This window comes from Calypte anna, chromosome 5 (genome assembly GCF_003957555.1).
Source record: "Calypte anna isolate BGI_N300 chromosome 5, bCalAnn1_v1.p, whole genome shotgun sequence".
NCBI lineage: Eukaryota > Metazoa > Chordata > Aves > Apodiformes > Trochilidae > Calypte > Calypte anna.
The window spans coordinates 9,190,266-9,211,490 of NC_044250.1; the positions used below are offsets into that span (position 1 = coordinate 9,190,266).

The 21,225-nt window shown below is 37.1% G+C and overlaps 1 protein-coding gene across 2 annotated transcripts in view; it reads right to left on the bottom strand.

Moving 5' to 3' along the window:
- Positions 1-7,362: 7,362 nt before the first annotated feature.
- The window catches only part of ZNF143 (zinc finger protein 143), a 33,694-nt gene continuing 19,831 nt past the window's right edge, over positions 7,363-21,225 (bottom strand). For both annotated transcript variants that reach the window (XM_030451396.1, XM_030451395.1), the window contains exons 8-16: positions 20,945-21,064; positions 19,933-20,008; positions 18,864-18,989; positions 15,768-15,947; positions 13,242-13,469; positions 11,862-12,010; positions 10,184-10,345; positions 9,222-9,368; positions 7,363-8,105 (exon numbers count right to left, since the gene is read on the bottom strand). In XM_030451396.1, the coding sequence (XP_030307256.1) occupies positions 8,022-8,105; positions 9,222-9,368; positions 10,184-10,345; positions 11,862-12,010; positions 13,242-13,469; positions 15,768-15,947; positions 18,864-18,989; positions 19,933-20,008; positions 20,945-21,064 (1,272 nt within the window). In that variant the 3' untranslated portion in view covers positions 7,363-8,021. The remainder of the gene's footprint in view (positions 8,106-9,221; positions 9,369-10,183; positions 10,346-11,861; positions 12,011-13,241; positions 13,470-15,767; positions 15,948-18,863; positions 18,990-19,932; positions 20,009-20,944; positions 21,065-21,225) is intronic.

Genomic DNA, 21,225 nt, shown 5'->3' on the forward strand with positions numbered 1-21,225 from the left:
TTGTGAGGCCTAAACAGAAACATTTTTAAAATATCACATCCCTATGTATTTCTCATGCTCTCAATGCCCTGAAAGCCTAGGACAGTTTTTGTTCTCAGGACAAACAGCAGCAGATCACAGGAACAAAATTTTTGATATTATGGAAATGTTCTGAAAACTAGTTTCAGAAACCAAAAGTCACCAACATAACCTATGAAAATGGGACTGGGCAGCATTTAATGAGGTATGGCTACATCACCAAGTGCTGTAAGCACACTTGTGCAATAATTTAGAATCGCAATAACAGACTAATAAAAATATTCATTTATAAAATGAAAATGCACTGTATAGCAAGCACTAACAGAGGCATTTGACTTTTAGAGCAGATACCTGATGTAAGAGAAGGCTATTAAAAAAATAGAGCCTCCATTTCTTGCTCAATTGATAGCCTACAGGAAGAGATGCAAAGCAATTCCTAGCATCTCAAAACAACCTTGTCATTGGCTGTGGCTTGCTTCAGTCATATATGAAATTTCCTTTTATATAAAAAAGATTAAAGAACTTAAGCTCTCAAAAAGTCCACCTTCTTGAAACGCCAAAACTGCAGTTTCTTTCCCAAACTCAACCTAAGTATAACTGGTGCTGCATCCCTTTCTGAGTCTACAGATACAGGTATTTAGTGAGAGTAAGAGGCAAATAAATTCAGAAGCCTTATTGTATATAGCCAGTTGTATTTAATGAATTGCTAACTACTAGAGCAGGAGAAAATCATATGGAGCAATTCAGAGTTTGTATAGAGAAGGAAGTATTTCTGTAGAAAAAGATAAAAGAGGAGAGGAGAAAAGGAATAAAGAAAGAAAACAGCAGTAACATAATTGCTTTAAGAGAGAGTTTATTTCCAAACTGAGAGCAAATAAGAAAGGGAAGTAATGAATAATATGTTACTGTAACAAAACCCATAGTTGCTATATATAGAGGACTGCATGCATAGTCTCTACATACGTGCTGTTCTGAATTTGCATCAGATGAGTGTGGCAACTCTGCTATCCTGCCCACCATGACAACCACTGGAACTAGCATTGGGAGGCCTCTGAACAACCTAACTAAAAAGCACCCCCAGAAAAGCCAATTTCCATAGTCAGAGAACACATTAGTAATGGATATTATTACAGGAGGAAGGGAGATGAGTGGGGAAGAGCTCTGCAGGCTTCCACTGTGACATTCTCTTTTCAAGCCAAAGTAATCCCAAAATCTCTGAAGGTGATTAAAATGCACTTTTAAGCCTCTGTAGGTCTTGAAAACTAAAGCCCTGATGCTCCACATGCTCATAACCTTATGTCCAAGAAATACCTGACAAATACTCCTATAAATATAAGTGGTTTAAGGATTTTCAAAATATATTTGCAGAATTTGCCTCTGGTTTCCTTCAATACTTGCTTTAAAAATAACAGTCTGGTACACCAAAGGTTTTGTTACCAGAAATACTTATCTAGGGCAGCACACAGTCACTGACAAACAGTTGTGTTTAACTAGGAATTTTCAAGCTCAAGGAAAACCATTTTTCCCTCTTCTATGAGTAGCAGGGAAACTCCCAATAATGAATGGTAAAGAAATGGAACAAGGGCCAATTTGTGTACCTGTAAGAGGAAAACTGCCTCAGAAGTGGTACACTGTCATCTTCTCAAGATTGCAAGTTACAAGTTCATTTGCAGTCCCCCAAAACCACTTAGACCAAATTGGAAAAGTTCTGCCAGGAATTAGATGAAACCCATTCTGCATCAGCCAGCATAGTCATGAAACTATGATGAGGTGTTTTTTTAATTAAGAGAAGGGTAAATGAAGTGAAAAAAATAAGAAAAATTAAAGAGGAGGAAGGTCAAGTTGCTTGTATGAAAAAAAAAAAAGAAACAGTATAGCCACCTATGGCAAGGCTGTTTCTGGAGAGGTGAGAGCAGGCACAGAGCTGTGCTATCCACAGCTCTTCTCTGGGGTTCCAGCAGGTACCCAGGAGCACCATGCTTGTCACCAGTGCTAGTGATGCCATTCCAATGCCCTCACAAAACTTGGCATACACAGGACTAACAGGTCTCAGTGGTAGCATGCCATCTGAGAGATGCTGTCTCTGGGCCACTAAGAGCTTAAAGATGGACAGGTAAAAGATTATTTTATTTAGGGTTGTACCGCTAACAGCCACTGTAAGCTGACAGCCTCTTTTTCTTCACTGTATGGTCCAGAGTTGAATGGGTTATCCATCTGGGAAAGTAATGGAAGATCTGAAGATACTCAGAAAAAAGTTGCAATGTACAAGGTGCATTAAAAAAAAACCAAACCCAAACAGGTTTTGCCAAGAAGTCACATACAATTCTGATACAATTCTGTATTTCTCTGACTATAAGAGCACACACAGTTTTAATTGACAGAACTGTTTTTAATGACTCCTTTTTTGCCCTGTATGCCCAGATCTTAACCCTTGAGAACTCTTACAAAAAAAAAAAAAAAAAAAAAAGGCAAAAGAATCTGTTCCCAAGAACTGTATTCATATCAGAAATTCCTCCAAAATATCCTAGAAGCTGAAAGACAGAATGATTGCCATGACTGAAAACAGGTACAATTAGAATGTCCCATTCCTCTGAAGTGAAAATTATCAGAATACAAGTCAAGATTTTCTATTTGCAATTAAAAACCTCACAATGTCTGATGCAAAGACACTAAATAGTCTCTACTAATTTATCAGTATCACTAACCTTCCCTTTCCTCCTTCAGGGAACACGGAAAACCATAAAAGAGGTATTCAGCCTTTTTTCAAATTTACTACCATTAATTGTAATAATCTCTCATGCATATAATTTTAGGTAAGTCACTTTGCAAACATTTTTTAGAGATGCAGAAAAAAGACAAAAGCCCACTAGGAGTTTCAAGAAGCTCAGTCATCTTCTTCCCACTACCATCCTTGGAAACCTGCATACATAAAAAAATCTCTCACAGTCTTTAATATATCTGTTTAAAAACAAAGACCAGGTGTTCAAAACCAAAAAGCTGTCCACCCCACAAACCATTCTTGCACTTCATGATTTTTCAGTCATTACAGCCCATATTCAAATCTGTAGCTTTGGAACATGGTAATTTCTCCAGGAACTTCCTCCAGCCACGGGGTAGTTTCTGCTATGCCAGCAGACTTGCCAGATACTGGTAAGTCAGCCTCTTTGCCTTGTCCTGCCTCACTAAGATACCTGCTCAGAGACCTCTCAGCCAAATACTGTAGAATCAAGCAGTAACATGATGTGGCCCATGAGGTCTAAACTCCCCAGAAAAAAAAGGAAAATCTAGCAGCCAGTCAACCTAAAGGCTGGCGAGTGATTTTAAAAAGGAAAGGGTAAGATGCTGGGGTTTGACAGTAATGTTAAGAAACTTTTGTTATAGAGAGAATTCCACATAATTGCTTATGCCCTGGAAGAGTAAATATGTTGCCATTCCTTTGAATAAAATGCTTCAAATATTCTAAACAGACCAAAAATAATCCAAATAAAATCTCTTACTGCTTCAGAGTCTGAGATGGATGGGTTTTAAGAGGGTCACAATCCCATAAGAGAGAAATACACATATTGTGTAGGACAAAGTACTTGCTTGTTGATACAAACTTGTATGTTTATTGGGATAATTGAAGTCTGCTCTGAATATAACCCTCAGTTGAAAAGTCTGGTATCACATGCCTAATAGCCCATTAGGTGTCAACCACATACTGCTAATAGTGATGGTCTAATTAGATTGTTAGATTTTCCTTTGACCAAGTGAACTTCACCAACAGAATGAATTACAGCATCAAAGGATTGTCAAACCGCTGGCAACACCTAAGCTACATTTTAACATAGACGTAACAGGGGGAAAAGTTTTGCTTTTATGCCTTATTTGGAGTGTAATTTACTATTTATGACACGAGAACTCAAAGCGGCTCTTGAATTTTTGGTCTCTTGTCACAACGGTCCAAGCTTTGGAAGATTTTTATCAATGGAGCAAAACTTGCATTTGGGGGATCTGGTTTTCAAATATATACTGCTTTGCAAGAAAATAAAACAAAACAGAAGTACTTAACTATCAACAACCATCTGGAGTTTGAATTTATGCATCTGCAAAGGCAAGGCATGTGTTAATTTATCTTTTTAAACATAAAAATGATGCAGACTGAATAAATATATTTTTAAAGTTCTAAACAACCGTAAGTAATAGCTGAACAGGACACAAGAGCTATCCTTCACTTTCAGTCTCTTACTGCCTTATTACTGAAGAAAATCAGTTTGCTTCTATCCCAACTACTAGTGAAATTTCATCCACATGTTAGCTGAGAATTACACAGAAAATTTGACAGAACATGTAATTGTTTTAATTCAGTGACAAACTAAGAGTGACTGGAACAGCTCTGTTACAGGGCATTTATGCATCTTGGTAAGCAGAAGCTGTGGTCACCCTAAGGCGTGCAATCTGACTAACCTTAACAGTGCTGAAGTTGCCAGATGCAGAAACACTCTTGGATCACATCCTTACTCCATACCTTCTTTTCCTGGTGGCTAAACACGGATTAAATATCTTCTGTCCCTGGGGAAGGCTCCCTGACTGCACTCTGAAAAGTACACAGCATGCAGGGTGATTTTTCTGTATTCTTGTACAGCATTATCATCACAGAAACCAGAGAATCCAGACAAAACAAAGTACTCCCGGCAATATTTGAGGAGTTACAAGGGTTAGGAACTAGGCTAAAGTTTAGGAAGAACTGCCTTGCAAGCTCAGACACTCTGTTTATCTGCACTATCAGCTCTGTCCTCCTGTGTGCACAGCAGACACAGATGCCTTTTCTCCCACACTGTGCCCCGGTATCTCTGGTATCGGTCAGCTGATCAGCTGCTGAGATTAATTATACCAGCAGAGACTGTGGCTATTTGCAACTTTGTTGTCAGGATTTAGGATTTACTCTTATAAAAACACAATCTTCCAGCATCACCTATTCATGTGTGCTTTGGCATTAGCTCCTAAAGGTAAAAACTGTCCTATTGTTATGTGTATTGTGTCTGGCACTGCAGGTCATCAGCCTGGAGCATCAAAAGTAATTGCCTCTTCTTACTAATCAGGAGAGGCACTGAGCAACAGGGAAGTAAAGCAAAGCCCACAGCGGTAAGAAACCGCAGAAACTTTTAGAAGAGAAAAGTTGACTGCATAGTCTAGAATGGTTTTGGTTTTGCTCCTTTAAGGCAGAATTGGGCATAGGCCTGAATTAAATTCTGAAAGAAAAATTGTGAGCTGGAAATGTGGGAGCCATTTTGTAAGAAGTTATATACTGACTTGACTTCTTTCCTCTTATACAAATTATTTCATGCTAGTTTGCCAGTAAGATCTAAAAAAAAAAAAAAAAAAAAAAAAAAAAAAAAAAAAAGCAGTAAAATCTATGGGTAAATTATAAGAAATTTCTACTGCCAAATGCCAATGCCAAAGGACTGCCTGGTCCTTTTTGTCTTAACTCTTAGTTTCCTCCTCCTGAAATCCTTTTCACCAATATTCCTATCTCATCCTGTTTCATCCTGTCTAATCTGCACTACAGGTCCACCCCACACCAATACACAGCACCAGTGCACAAAACCAGCTCTTTCTACTCTGAGTGTAAGCAGGGCAGAAAATCACACAGCTCTCACTCTGCAAACAAGCCTGTTAAGAACACAGGCCTCACAGATAAGAGGCAATAATCACCTCAGCTTCTCTTTAAACACTAAACAATCTAAGTCAGTCTGGTTTATTTAGTCTGTAAGTATGTTTTCCTTTATAAGGGTAGCCAGCACAACATGGAACCACAACCTTTGACCTCATATTTTTGCAAGAATAACTGGTAAAATACCAGTAAGATAAATAATTTTAAAAATATGGTGGCTTTCCTGAAAAGCTCGTTCTGAATGCCTTGCAGCAAACAACTTAATATAAAAACAGGGAAGAAGAGCCACATTTGTACAGTGGTCAAAAAATGTCCCAGAAAACAAGCACTGAAGTTATATCTTTGCTAGGTCAAAGCCACCTTTCCAGCCACTATTTCCAGAAACTATTAGCAATGAAATTTAAGAAAACAAAAAGCCTTGAACGTTCATGTCAAATGATACATCTTGAATTTCTAAAAGGTGGTAAGTAACCTGAAACTGATCTAATTGTCAGGCAATTAATCCTCCTTGCATAGTACATTTATCTCCATGAAATATCAAGAATTACTACACTTCAGGAAAACTGGCACCTAAGTGAGCAAGCAGCTTCAGTCCTACACAAAAGTTACAGACAACCTCAGTGTTCCTAAGTTTTACTTTGTAGTGGGTCCAGAGAATAGTTTTAGCTTCACCCATATCTATCCCACACCACTGTATTCTTTCACTGCACTTTTCAGGTGGCCACCTGAATGAAAAACTGAAAAGGCTGCAGCCCACACTGACACAGTAATTCACAATAAATTTCCTTAATTCTATCCAAACATAGCCTGAGGCCAAATACCTCAAGGTATGTAGTTATGGACTTACTTTTTCTGTAAAATGTGTACCTCATAATAATTATAAAATTATTACTTGCTTAACACTTCATCCAGAAGATATTTAATCCTTCCCTTGAGAAGCTTAAAAAGTGAGGCTTCAATTTCAGAAGTGCTCTAGACACTCATCTAAAAAAAGCACTGAATCTTACATGAAACCAAAACACAAATCTTTAAATTGCTTAACAAACTTACTAAGATGACATGAGTAAAGACACTTTTTCTTATAAAAAAAATAAAGTTACATTTTACTTCACGTGTTAGAAATACCTACAACAGATTTTTTTCCTTTACAGAAGGACAGGTGAAGAGGAGCGTTTCACTTACATCATCATTACTTAATCCCTTTTTTCTAGCAACTTGTGTCCTGATTTTCAAAAGCACTGATTATCAGCATTTCCTATGCACTGAATGGCAGCAGCAGGCACTCAAGACTGTTGAAAAAAGACTACTTGTACTTACGCTGCAAATGCACCATTTGAAAATATCCCTCTTGAAAACAGGTAGTTTACTTCTTAGTCAAATTCAGTTGACTATTATAATAATTCTTTAGTGTTTTAGAATATTTAAAATAACTAGTAACACAGATTACTTAATACACTATAGTGGACTATGATAAAATTAATATGTCAAAAATTTAAGTTTATGATAAATAAACTTTGGAAAAATTTATACAAGGCCGTAAATAAATAATTTGAACTTCAGTCTCATTAAAAAGTAAACCAGCATGTAACATGACAATATCATCCTATCTAGACAATACAATCTTGCTATATTTTATTGCATAATAATTTGAGAGTAACATCTTAAGTAAAACATGTAAAGAAACAAATTCATTAGATTTACTTCCTTTAATATTGAACAACCAAAGTTTCTCCTTTGTACATAATCCAATTTAAAGATAATATAATTAGCACTTCCTGCATTAAGTGTCTGTATTTACAATGAATGAGATGGGGTGGAAAATCTAAGGAGTATTCCAATATGTATGAAACAAATCAAAGTACGAAAATTTACAGTAGGCTCAAAATCCAAGACTTTTCCATTTATGGAATGCAATTTAAACGGCTTTGTCATCTTCATTACTTGTGGTTCCTGAAATTATGATTTTAGTAGTATTTTAAGCATCTGAACTCTTCAGTAATGCCTTCATTATTTGTACATGACATTAAAAATTAATTCCAATGCTTCTATTTAATTTTTCACTTGCTTGTAGACCAGTCTGAAATCTGATAAAAGGATAACAAGGACATGTACTATATAATCCTAATTCCATATTCCTGAATATGCAACAGTTGGAAGTAGATGATGTCAGTCCATTCCAAGGGTTATGTACACAAAACTTACAAAGTGTTCTTCGCTCTTGCATAAAACGTGTACACAGGGTCTGTGAGTGGGGAACTTCAAAGTTTTTAAGGATTGCTGCTGGCATGGACCTTTGTTGATTGAAAATAAAATACCTTTAACTCTATTGTTCTGGTAGCAGTTTCAGAAGTTAATCATCAATCCCTGGTGTTTCACCCTGTTGTATTCTGGAGGCTATTCTGATGGCTTCTTCCAGAGACTGTTGTTCTCCAAGCTGAAACAAATGTATTTAAACATAAATACATAAAAAATGTTACATATTGATATTAAAGTATATTAAAATTAATAATTAAAGATTAAACCAAATATCTAGATATGGATCAATATTTTAACACAAGTGTGATCAGTATTGTCACACCTTGGTAATATATATATTTATATATACACACACACACACTAGCAGCTATCTAATCAACATGATAATTAAGATAGCTTCTGACAGCAGATTAAACTCAGTGTCTATATATCTACCAAATAAATTTTCTTCAAAGAACTGCCACATGGTAAACATATTTCATGACACACAAAGTAGATGAGAGTCTAACTCAGCAGATATAATAAAGCTAAGATAAGGCTTTCAAAAGTCATAGTGGCTGCTCAGTTATGTTTTAACACTGGCAAAGCCAACATTTTAATTTTTAATTTGGAACATCACAATACATTAATAGATATACATAATACATTAATATATATACATTAAAAATGTGTACTTATTGCAGAATCCTGAAGCAGTCAGGATTACACTGTTCAATTCTACAGTGGTTTAGACAGTAAACTATCTTGTAGTTCTAACTAGAAAGCCATCGAAGTAGCAGTGTCAGAAGCAACATCAACCAAACCTAAATAAGGCAACTGGACACAATTTTGGAAAAAAATCCAGAGAGTTTTAGAATATGCACACTATGCACAAACATGGGGCTTATTTTTGAAAGTTCAAATAACATAAATTCAGTAATTTTATCTATATAAGCTCATAGCAATTTATCCTTGAGTGTTTGGCTTTATATATATCATCAGGTTTATATGTAATGCTAAAGAATGAATGCAATTGCTTTTCCATTGAACACCTGTGACTCCATAAACAATTCAGGTGAGCTGAAGTTTGGCTCTAAAACCCCCTTTTTTTAGAAGTTCTACAGGTAGATTTGGTAAATGAAATGCTTATTATTCCTCTTCCTAACCCTATATATTATTTAAAATACAAGATCATATGGTTATAGACTACATTTTTTTTCAGAACCAAGCTTATTCAAATCATTTTGTTACAAGACAAGGAGCTTCCAGCTCTAGAAGTAAGAAACGCTCCAAAAAACATTTATCACTGTCTTACCTGTACTGCAATTTGTGTTCCATTGGATGTAGCCAACAATGTAACAGGTCTAGTTTCTGTAGTCACTAAATGGTGCCCATGTTGCTGATGTCCCATTTCTGATGAGGCACTGTGAAATGCTGCTAAGTCTTGAGCCACAATAGCAACCTTGAAGACCAAAGGCAGGGAATCAGTTGGATGACAGATGTGTTACCATTACAGTCCTCATAAAACAATTATCTTCAAAGTTAAATTCAATGCTCTGATTATTCATGAGAATAATTTTCTTGTGCAAAAGAGACATTTTTAAAGAAACGTTCCCATCACTGTGCTTTCAAAGTTAACTATTGGCTCTCAAAATATAAATAGCCTCAGAACAGCACAGTTCACAGAACAAGTTCAACAACTGTGCCTATGAGGCTGTGATTATTTATACATGCATAGCATGGTGATTAACAAGCATCTTCATTTTCCTGTGATGCACTTTTAAAACACTGGGATGCATTTTAATTTATAAATTAAAAATTGTATCACAATATTTCTACTGGAAAAAGTTAGCAAGTATATACTTAGAGAAACATTTCCTATGCATCAAGTAAATTATAGTACCATAATATTAAGTGATAAAGTTTCACTTCATACTAAACTCTCTTCTTAGATCTGCCACTCATTATGGGACTGTGGGGAAACACTTAGCATTTTTCTAGGTCTTATTTTACATACACCTAAATGGATGACCAGACTGCTACCTCAGAATTTTTTCTGATGCCCCATTATTGCTTACAAAACGTTCTGCCATATGTCCATGTACAGCACTGGAGTAGAACACATCATACTCTTATGAGGGGAGTGTTATGGCCAGGTGTTTAAAGCCTCTTTGCTAAGACAAATCTACCTGAGTGACAGAAGTCTGATGGCTAAGGTCTTTATTTTATATCATCTTATACAGGAACATCACACATGTATTCAGGGTAGTATTTTACCTGCTGTCCTTCAGTGCCTTCTGCAGTAACCATTGCTACAGAATGTGTTCCTGCAGAGGAAATGACAGCATCGTGGGCAGGGACCGTGATGGTGGTGCCATCTTGTGTTACCATAGTGATAGTATTGCCAATGGCCTGCATATCTGCCTGGGATATGTTGACCTGAAACAGAAAGTAACTCCAGAAGTTAAAAAAAAAAAAATTTGATTGCTGTTCAAGTCACACCTGGGTCTTAGCTTCCGGACACGTTATTTAAAAAAAAAAAAATCTTGACAAAACAAAATCCAAACACAAAACAAACAAACAAACAAAACCCCCACAAAACCCACCCACCTAACCTCCTGATTAGTATTTGAAGTGTAACAGCATTCAGTTTGAAACAAAATGTGTAGCATTCCAGAACAAAAAGGAAAATGTTTGTAACAGCAGGAAAAATTGGAAACATAGTGGCAAAAATATCTTCCTGACCAGCATGCTCATTCATTCCTTGAGAATCTCCATCACTCTCTGTCCAAGACTCCTTTTGGACAAAGAGCACTTATCACTTTAATCTTACTGATAGGAATGTAACATTCCATGACCTTTCAGAAACTCTTGTTTGTTTACAAAAATAAAATGATGGCTCTCAGAAATAAGAAAAAGGATGCATACTTGCCCCCAGAGTCTACAGCTCCATGTGAATAGAATCATATCCCAAATGACTGCATGATAGATTATCTATGCATGTGCCTTACACAATGGACAATGTGACTCAAGGCAGTACCACCTGACATACCTTTATCTTAATGGAAATAGCAAGGAGGACTATGATGGCTTAGAATTTAAACCACAAATAAACAGTTAATAAAAATTTAATGATACAAATTACTGATGTCTCCAGTATAAATGCATTAGGGCATCAGATATGTTTTAATGTCTGATTTACAAGGTAATAAAACATCCCAGAACTAAAGTCAAGCTGAAGGGTAATTTAAATAAATACAAAATCCCCATGGCAAGGCTTCTGCAGGCCTTCATTTTATTGGGTAAAAATGTTACTTAGTATTGCTGCAATGTTCAGTCCTCTTTTGATATGTAACATCCAATTTGGATTTAGAAGCTACTTTTCATATGCTACTGGCTACATTTCTTATGAATTCCTTAAAAAATATATGCCTGGGAATCCTTAAAAAACTATATCCATAGGAATTTTCAAGTAGAGGTAGTATCAAAGCATTCCTTATGTTTTTGTTTTTTTAATTTTAGAACTGCATACTACTAAACAGCTGGACTGGAAAGATTGGGCTACCCTCCCACTCCCTTAACAATGTGTGCAGGCAAGACAACAGTGAAGCTGATCATCAGATGTTAATAGAATAATCAGGGAATTCTGAGGAAACTAGGTTATATATGTAACTACTATTAGAATAGTCCATGCCTACTTTGAGTGACAAAGGTAAAAAGGATAGCAAAAAAAACTAGTTTTATATTAATACATTTTAAGATCTCAGAATATGCTGTTTACTTTAGGAGCCTTCCAAGCCCTCAACAAATCTTGACCCAGCTCCAAAGAAGCTTCTTTCCTTAAGAAACTCATGTATGTATTTATCAAGAATCCTAACAGATTTTAGAAAGCACATATATGGACTATCTGCTAGTTCTCAACATATTTTTGTCAGCTAACACCGTAGTTACTTACATGTTGGGTTCCATCCTGGGATATTAGTGCTACTTGTTGACCTAATCCTGACTGAGTCACTGTAGCAACCTGTGCAGCAATTACATCTTCTCCCTCTACTCCTGTGACATAGGTTATCTGGGAGCCTTTGAGAACATCTTCACCTTGACCTATTTGATATAAAGAAGGCAAGAGGATAGTTTACATACTCTTAAATGCTGCCCAGAGTGCAAATAAGAAGAATGAAGTGCCAGCCTGGTTTGAAGATTTTAAACACTCCCGTGGAAAAACTTTAGTGGAAAGACCAGAAAAATAAACGAGGGAAGATGCTAAAAGGAAGTCAGAAAGTCTGTTGTTTTGAGAACTTAGGGTATAATCTTTTAGCAATAAGTTTTAGCACGTACAAATGCTACACATAAAAAATACATGCACATTGTTTATAAGAGAGTATTGAAATGGTGACAAATATTTCTAATTTATTCATTAAATGTTAACCTCTCCATACAGAAGGCTCCATGCAAACACAGCTGGATGCCCTTTAGGAATTATTAACAAATATATAAAAGAACACAATGATGCCTTTGTGTGAAGAGTTAAGTACGTTCATTATCTTAATAAATGGTTAACTTCAGCAAACGAATCTTATCATTCTCTTAAAAGAAGGAATTAGACTATAGCAAATTTGCTTGAGGCACTCAGTGCAGTTTCTCACACACATGAAGAAAATCAACTTTTCTGACCAGAACAGTTTGCACGTGTGTGTCCTATCTTCAGTCACATCTGAAAAATCACAGCCTGACAAGTGGTATTTTTCCTGTCACAGTACTTCCTTCAGTCTGATCTTTTATAGTCATAGGATTCCATACTCATGATGCTATGAAAAACATATTATATGGAATACTGCAGCACATGAGCCTATTTTGATCTGTGCCTCTGAGACAGTTTACAGAAAATGCTATTAACCACAGCAAACCCAGCACAGTATTAGTGCAGGCAGTGCTGTTGCTCCTGCACAGAAGACTGTTACCAACCATGGTGTACACATATTCTTTGAAACATCCCTAAGAAAAATCAAGTAGGTTGCAAACGAACACTTTAGATTCTCTAAAGTCCCTTCCCACACTCATGTTTATAGCAGGGACTATGTTTATTTGCTGAGACTGCAACTCAAATATCTCTCTTATCCTCAGGACTGCTATACATGAGTTTATAATATGGTCAATCACTCTCCAGTTTCTGTTTATATTAAGACATCTAACAAAGAAGTTAAATAATTTTATTAAGTAATTCAGATTTTTATCTATGCTTTAATTTCCTTGGTTAAAATAAGACCCAGCAAAATATTACCTAACCCCTCTTTTTTTTCTTTTTTACAAGAGATCCAAAGACTGAAACTCTAACCTGGAGGTGGCTCAAAAAATGCCTCTTGTTCTTCTTCAATGGGCTCTGTATCATTGTGTGCTGTCCTCTTGTGCATAGCAAGTGTAGAAATCTGCTTGTAGGTTTTCCCACAGTGATTACAGTTATATGGTTTGGAATGACTATGTACAACATGATGTTTGTATAAACTGGAATACTCTGTAAAACGTTTATCACAACCAGGAACTGTGCAGACATAGGGCTTCTCTCCTATATGGAAAAACAAAAGGGATGAAGAGAACTTTATCCAGAATACCAAAAAAACCCCAAACCAAAACAAAACCAAAAACAATATCTAGTGATACACTTTCACTACCAGCCATACTTCAGTTTCAAAGGCCACAATGAAGCTCAGGATCACAAAGCTTATCAGTGTATCCTCTCACTGTCCTTCTGTAAAAACTACTGTCTGGAAAAGTTGGGTCCTTTTTATCTCTATCATTCTATGTAAAACATCCTTAAAACATAAACCAGACTGACACAAGATGAAAGCTGCGGTGTTATTTTGGCCTGGTATTGAGGATTTTGTTATTACTGGAAGCCCCATATTTTCCCCAATGATCAGGTATGTTCACACACAATTTCATTTACTTTTGAGTCTTTAAGACTTAAAGAAATCTATAGGAAATGTGTTTAAATAATTATGTTCTTACATGAAAGCGTGTTTCATTTAAAAAAATCAATGAAACAGATGTATAAATTACATTATAAACTTAAAATAATATCTGGGATATCTGTGAAACTTGTTAGAACCTTTGAATTTCTGATGATTATTTTCTGCTAACTAACCCTGACAGTAAAGTTGGGTAAGCATTTTCACCTCCAGTCTACAAAAAGGAGGTTTTGACCACTACCCTACCAGCAAGGAAAATACAGCTGGGATGAAAGGGGGACTCATGATGGTGAGGAAAAGTCAAGCTCAGGCCTGTGTTATACTGTTACTAATTTAAGAAACAGCTCTCTCTCTCATACTCAATAATTTTTTGCCTCAGTCTTCACTGACAACCTCTCTTCCCACACCTCTTGAGCAGATGGGCTACAGGCAGGGACTGGGGGAGCAAAGTCCCTCCCACTGTAAGAGAAGATGAGGCTCATGACCACCTGAGGAACCTGCACATTTGTAAATTTATGGGGTGTGGTGAGATGCATCAGAGTACCGAGGGAATTGGCTGAAGTAACTGCCAAGCCATTCTCCATGCCAGCTGAAAAGTCTTGGCAATCTGGTGAAGTTCCTGATGACTAGAAAAAGGCAAACATTTCAGCCATTTTAAAATAAAGGGATAAAAGGAGGACCCTGGGAACTACCAGCTTGTCAGACTCACCTCTCTGACTGGGAAAATCATGGAAAAGAAGCTATGCGAAGGCACACTGAGGACAGAGATGTGATTCAAGACAGCCAGAAAGGCTTCACCAAGAGCAAGTCCTGCCTGACAAATCTGGTGGCCTTCTGTGATGGAGTGCCTACAACAGTGGACAAGTGAAGATCTGCAAATGTCTTCTATCCAGACTTCTGTAATGCCTTTGACATGGTCTCCCACAACACCCTTCTCTCTAAATTGGAGAGATATGGAATTGATGGATAAACTGATCAGTGGGTAAAGAATTAGAAACACAGAATCCTTTAGGTTAGAACAGATCTTTAAGATCATTAAGTTCAACCATAAACCTAACACTGACAAGTCCCATTGAACAACATCCCTAGGCATTATATCTACATGTCTTTTAAATACTTCCAAGGATAGTGACTTAACCATTTCACGGGGCAGTCTGTTCGAATGCTTCTTAATTCTTACTATGAAGAGTTCTTTCCTATCACCAAATCTAAATCTCCCCTGGCACAACTAGAGGCCACTTCCTCTTGTTCTATTGCTTGCTACTTGGAAGAAGAGACCAACACCCACCTTTGCTACAATCCTCTTTAGGAAGCTGTTGAGAACAATAATATCTCCCCTCAGCCTATTTTTCTCCAGACTAAACCCTAGTTCCTTCAGCAGTTCCTCATAAGACTTGTTCTCCAGATCATTCACCAGTACTTCTCTGGACTTGATGCAGTATCTCAATGTTCTTCTTGTAGTTAGGGAACCAAGACTGAACACAGTATATGAGGTGCAATGCTGAGTACAAGGAGACAATCATTTGGCCTAGTCCTGCTGGTCACACTATTTCTGATACAAGCCAGGAAACTCATCTAAGAAGCTCACAGTGGAGACAAGCTCCAGAACTACATTAAGGATTCAGCCCAACACCAACTGAAGAAAAGGTTTTGCATTCATTTTAGAGAGCTTGGTATCCAAACCAAAATTATTCTGCCTTGACAGCAAGGCATTAAACCTTACTGTTTAGCTGTCATCAGCTGAGAGGAGATGAGGCCCAAACAAAAGCACCAAGTTAGGTCATACCAACATGACTATACTCAATTACAATGCACCAAAACAGCATTCACAGGGAAAATGATGCAGTCTCTCCCAAGCAGATTCCACTTCAGAATACAAAACAACATTCATGTACCTGTGTGTATTCTCACATGATTCTTATAATTAGTTGCACTGGCAAAAGCTCTCCCACATCCTGGCTCTGTACAGTAATAAGGCCTTTCGCCTGTATGTGTCCTGATGTGAACCTTTCTGATATTAGATGTTGTGAATGACCTGCCACATCCTTCAAATGGACACTTAAAGGGCCTTTCACCTGAAAAAAACAGAAAAGAAAGGTTACTCATGCAAAAGTTATAAAAGAACAAAAATCCTAAGTTACACTTAGACCAACAGAGGAATATAAAACTACTTAATCCTCTGAGACGCCCAGTCAGAAACATCATGAACACACTGCTATGGAGTGTTCTGTTTAGCCAAAACTGGCAAAATCCAGGTAAATCATACAATCTGTAAGCTAAATAATGAAGCATTTCAATCAGTACTTTAGGATGTATAAACCAGACTGAAATGCTTGGATTAGCTTCCATATCATCTGTATTCTAACATGTATTTAATACCCCCCTCCAATTCATACCAACAGTATCCAAAATAAGTGATTGCACCTTTTGTACACTTGTCAACTCTCATTTATAAAATGAGAAAAATTACATAGCATATAACCAAGATACAAATGGACTCATAAAAATCATTATAGGAAGCACTTACATGAAAACAACCAACTTTTTAGAGACAGCCCTGAAACTCAAGTTTCAAACCCCAAAACCAGAGTAATTGTAAATACTGCTTATTTTAAAAATAAGTCTGTTCATGATACATACATTTAACAAGGATTTACGGGACTGCACCAACACATTTCAGCAGGAACACTAGATGATGCTAACCCCTGTCTGATACCCCAGTACCCCTGACCTTTCAGATCTGTCCAAGTACAGAGAGGGGAAAAATGCAGGTGGTTAACTCTTGAAAAGAGTGAACCATCAACATGCTGTCCTGTTGTAATTTCACATTTCCTAAAGCTAAGTACATTCCACCCACTGCACTGCTTACCAAAGAGAAGAATCTGAGAGCAAGAGAGGGCAGATTACCACTTCAGATACAACATTAAGTACTTAGAGACAGAAATAAAAAACAAAGTCCTGTCAGGAGACGTTAATACCACGAAAGTCCAAAGAAGTTAACTCCTTGGCAGAGGAAACTATAATTCACTCCTCAGGGCAGATGTTTCGGGAAGGTTTTCCAGCTTCCTGCCAAGGCAGTGTGTGTATTCTGTGCACACGCCTCAGTGTTGTGTTACCATGGCTCCCCTAATCCTTGCTTCAGCCCAGGACCTCAAATTACGCCTGAAAGCAGCAGGGTTGCAGAGTCGACCCCGCCCAACAACAAACTCTGCATTAGAAACCGAACCAGATTGCTTTTAAAGAAAGCCCGTAAGAATGTCATCCGACCGGTTGGTGAAGCCAGCCTTTTAAGTTTCTAATGTACTTGTTAGAAAAGCGACTGGTTTCCAGGTAACTGAGATTCCTAGCTTTTGAAATGCAAAGCAAGTCAGAACCCTTCAAGCTCTGCCCCACAGCAGGTAGGAGGCACCATCCACACCAGTTTTTCTGAGACCAGAAAAGTCAGTCTGGGGAAATCATGGAGGAAGCTGAGGCAAGCATTTGATGGCAAGAGAAACTGAGACTGGACTGCCAATGAAAGAGAGAGAAAAATAGCTTTTGGCTAAAACAGACAGAAAACGCAGAAAGTGTTAATCCTGCTCTTGTGACAAACCAAAGGTTTCAGAGCCACTGGATAGAGCAGGCAGAGCCCAGACTTGCCTGCACCGGGTGCATTGCTGGAGCTTGCACAGGGTAGGCACATACACTACCCCGTCCATCTGCACAAAAGACTGCAATTTTCTTCTGATTCTTTGGCTTTCTGGAACTACTCATAAATTTAAAACAAGACAACACTGAACTCCAGTCCCTAGACTGCTAGGAGTCTATTACTGTATTAATAATATTGTTAAAATGAGTAAATGTTCATATAGGGCTGGCTCAAGTCTTTTCTCTCAACTTCTAAATTAGATTAAAGCAATTAAATCACCATACAATTTCTACAGCCATAAATAAGTAAAGGCAACAGCCTACAGCTAATAGAGTTGTTGTCCATTCTAAAGAAATCTTTCAGTTCATCATCATTATTTACTAAATAACTATGTAAAAAGTTCTCCTCTTCAACTAAACACAGGTAACATATCTATGTCTTCACCCTCATGATTGATTTAACATCATCCAGGAAAGCAACAGTAATCTCTAATGTAATCTTGAGTTTTTATAATTTTTATTGCCTTTTATCCCCCCTCATTTCTCTTCTCAGTCTGAGAAAAAAACTTTTTCATTTTTACTCTCCAAGATTCCAAAAATTCAGTGGAAAAACTTGTCAGTGTCCAAAGCAGGCAAGGAAACACTTAATGGAATAGGTTAGTAAGTGGTAGATTACTCTTCCTACTTTTAAAGGTTGTGGGGTTTTTGAGATCTCTGGAGCAAAGGCAGCACTATATACACTTGTTTACACGTGTGTGCACCAGGACAGTTTTGTGAAGTGTAGCAAATGCTGTCTAGAATTTGTGTTTTGGCTTTCAAATGAAAATTTTTTAAAATGCAAAAGATAAAGTCTTTAATTTTTATGCATTAGGAAGTTTTAATAACAGTTGTTTTTCTATAATGTTTGTTAATATTATGGTGAAGGAAGAGTAAGGAAATCATGGTAACAAACTCAGAACTTTGTGAAGTTAGCATGCAAATGATCTTAAAGCACCAAAACTTAAGAACACTGATGCCATTTCTAAAAGGCAAGCCACATGATTGAGGAAAAGTTCCTTGCTCTGTTACAGCTGCAAATGAAACTGTAAAGGCATCAGGAGACTCAGTGACAATGTAAGTGATGTGCTGCTACAAGTCAGTGCATCTGCAGTAGCAGTGTGAATGCTTAGGCCCTTTTTCTGGGAAAAGCATGCTGGATTTGCAGTCAATTCTTACCATACTGAGATGCTGTTGAGCTCACTGACTTCAGAAAGAGAATATACACAGGCTGATTTCTTAAGTATAATATCCCAGAATGACCAAAGAGAAAACAAGATGCACCAAAATGAATGAACAAAAAAGAAAAAGAAGAGTGACAATAGTACCTGTGTGGGTTCGGATATGTTTCTGCAGGTCTCCTGAAGTCTTGAATGATTTGGTGCAATTTTCTTCAGTGCACCGATAAGGCTTTTCACCAGTGTGTGTTCGGACATGGCTTTTTAACCCATACCCTGAAAATTAGAGAGAATGTTGTAATGGTATAAGCACAAAATCAGGATACTCATAAACCAACACCATCAAAAAGCTCTGCTTGCCATTCCAATCGGGAAGCCCTCTGAGGAGTAAAATCTGCTCTTCACAAGCTCTTTATTCTATCATACAGAGCAGCAGAACTCCAGATACAATTCAGAATTGTTTTCATCCTTTATTTATGAAGAAAAGCACACTTCCATAAAGCTTCTCCTTCACTTCAAAACAAAAGTGTTATGATTACAATGTGGACAAAAATTTATTCAGTCTTCTGAGAAAGTTGTATGCTCTGTATTTAATCTGCTTTTTATCTCTCACCACTACTATCATCAAAATTTTGACACTTAATTATTCACTCATACAAAAATCAGTACCATTAATGAAGTTAGAAGCTCTAACTCTAACTATTTTAAACCATATTATTAGCATCATTACATATATGGGTGACCAACTGATAGCAGTCCTAGACACTTACTCCCTTTATGATTACTTCTAGGAACTCATCATCATTTAAACTCTACAAGTCTAAAGCAAGCTTTAGATCAGGCTCTCTGTAAATTATTTTGCAAAAAGCATTTTACCAGGATTTTCCTTTCTACACTTCTCTTAAAAAAATAATAACAAAAAAGTCTGAAACAGCCATTAGAAAATGAACCCCAGCTGTATCCCCAGGTGATACATATATTTCTACAGAATAAAGTAACAGGCTGTAAGCAGAAGGCATCTGCTTTAGTTCCACAGTGTGGTCTCCCTAAGATAGCTGAAATTTCTGTTCTTGGTGATTTTAAGAACACAAAGGATGTCTTCTTGCAGTTCTCCCAACCAACTTCATTATTTCACAGTCTAAAAAGCACAATCTTAAACATTTACTTTACACAGAGAAAACCACTAGCAAACAGGAGGACCTAGTCTATAAAAGATTACCTGTTGCAAATGCTTTTCCACATCCAGGATGTTCACACTGATATGGTCTGTCTCCAGTGTGTGACCTTTCATGGACCTGTCAAGACATCCAGTACACTGAATAAATGAAATGTTGTATCTGAGTACTTCAGCACAGAAACAGCTCATTCTTAAAGACATCATCTTTTGCGTCCCTTTCTAAGATTCACATTCAAGCCTTTTTAAACCAGTGATTAAAAAAATATACATATGGTTAACAATATTTTTTGTTAATTTTGCCCAGTGGAAAAGGACCTGGGGTATTGGTTGACAGCCAGCAGTGTGCCTGGGCTTTATCTGATTTTTTACTCCACTGAGCACTTGTAATGATCCTCCTATATTGCATGAAACATCTACAGCAAGGACACCATTTTGACACATGATCTGTGGAGTCAGTTACTCACTGACTGCAGAGTTTTGCCAGAGACAAGGCAGCACTGAGGTTTTACCCCATCAGCAAGTGTTTTTTCAGTTGAAACTAGAACGTGAACTGCTTTACACATTTACTATTTCAGTAATGCCTTTACTTAATTTAAAAAAGCAAGACAATTAGGGAGTTGCCACCTGTAAAGTAAAGATATTCTAGCTTTCCACTTTGAACGTTGGATTGTTTTGAAGAGTAAGAGTTTGTGCTATGATGGTAAAACCTTCCGAAAAATGGAATTTTTGCCTGATTAAGCATACACATAAAGGTAGATAGAATGAACAATGGATTTCAGAATTTCTGCCACACTGCTGGTAGAAACTTTCTCAACAAGAAATTATTACACGTTGGCAGTATAAGAATCTAACATGGTCTTACACCTGAATATATTCAGAACTAAGCAAAAATCAGCTGAGTACCTGGGACAACCAGTTCTTCTAAAAATCAGTCCAATAAATCTTTGACAAAACAGAACCACTGTGACTGGCTGTTAATTTCCTTTACTTTTAACCACATCATCTGTTAAAATAATTCCTGCAAAGTAGCAATGCTCATTTTACATCTCATCACCTTAAGATGGTGAGCTGTTGTGTACAGTTTTCCACAGCCATCGTAATCACAGCGAAAGGCTTTCTCTCCACTCTGCTGAGACTTTGCAGTCACTCGTGTTCCATGTCCTTGCAGAACAATCTTAAGTTAAAAATAAAAACACCATTAAAAAACCCTGCACAACGGATCAGAAAAGTCATAAACCATTTTTCTTTCAACTCAGAGATGATTCTGACAGGTTTCTCTTGTCTCTGTTATGCTATCTATTTGTCCTCAATAAACTAAGAAAAAAACTAAAAAGG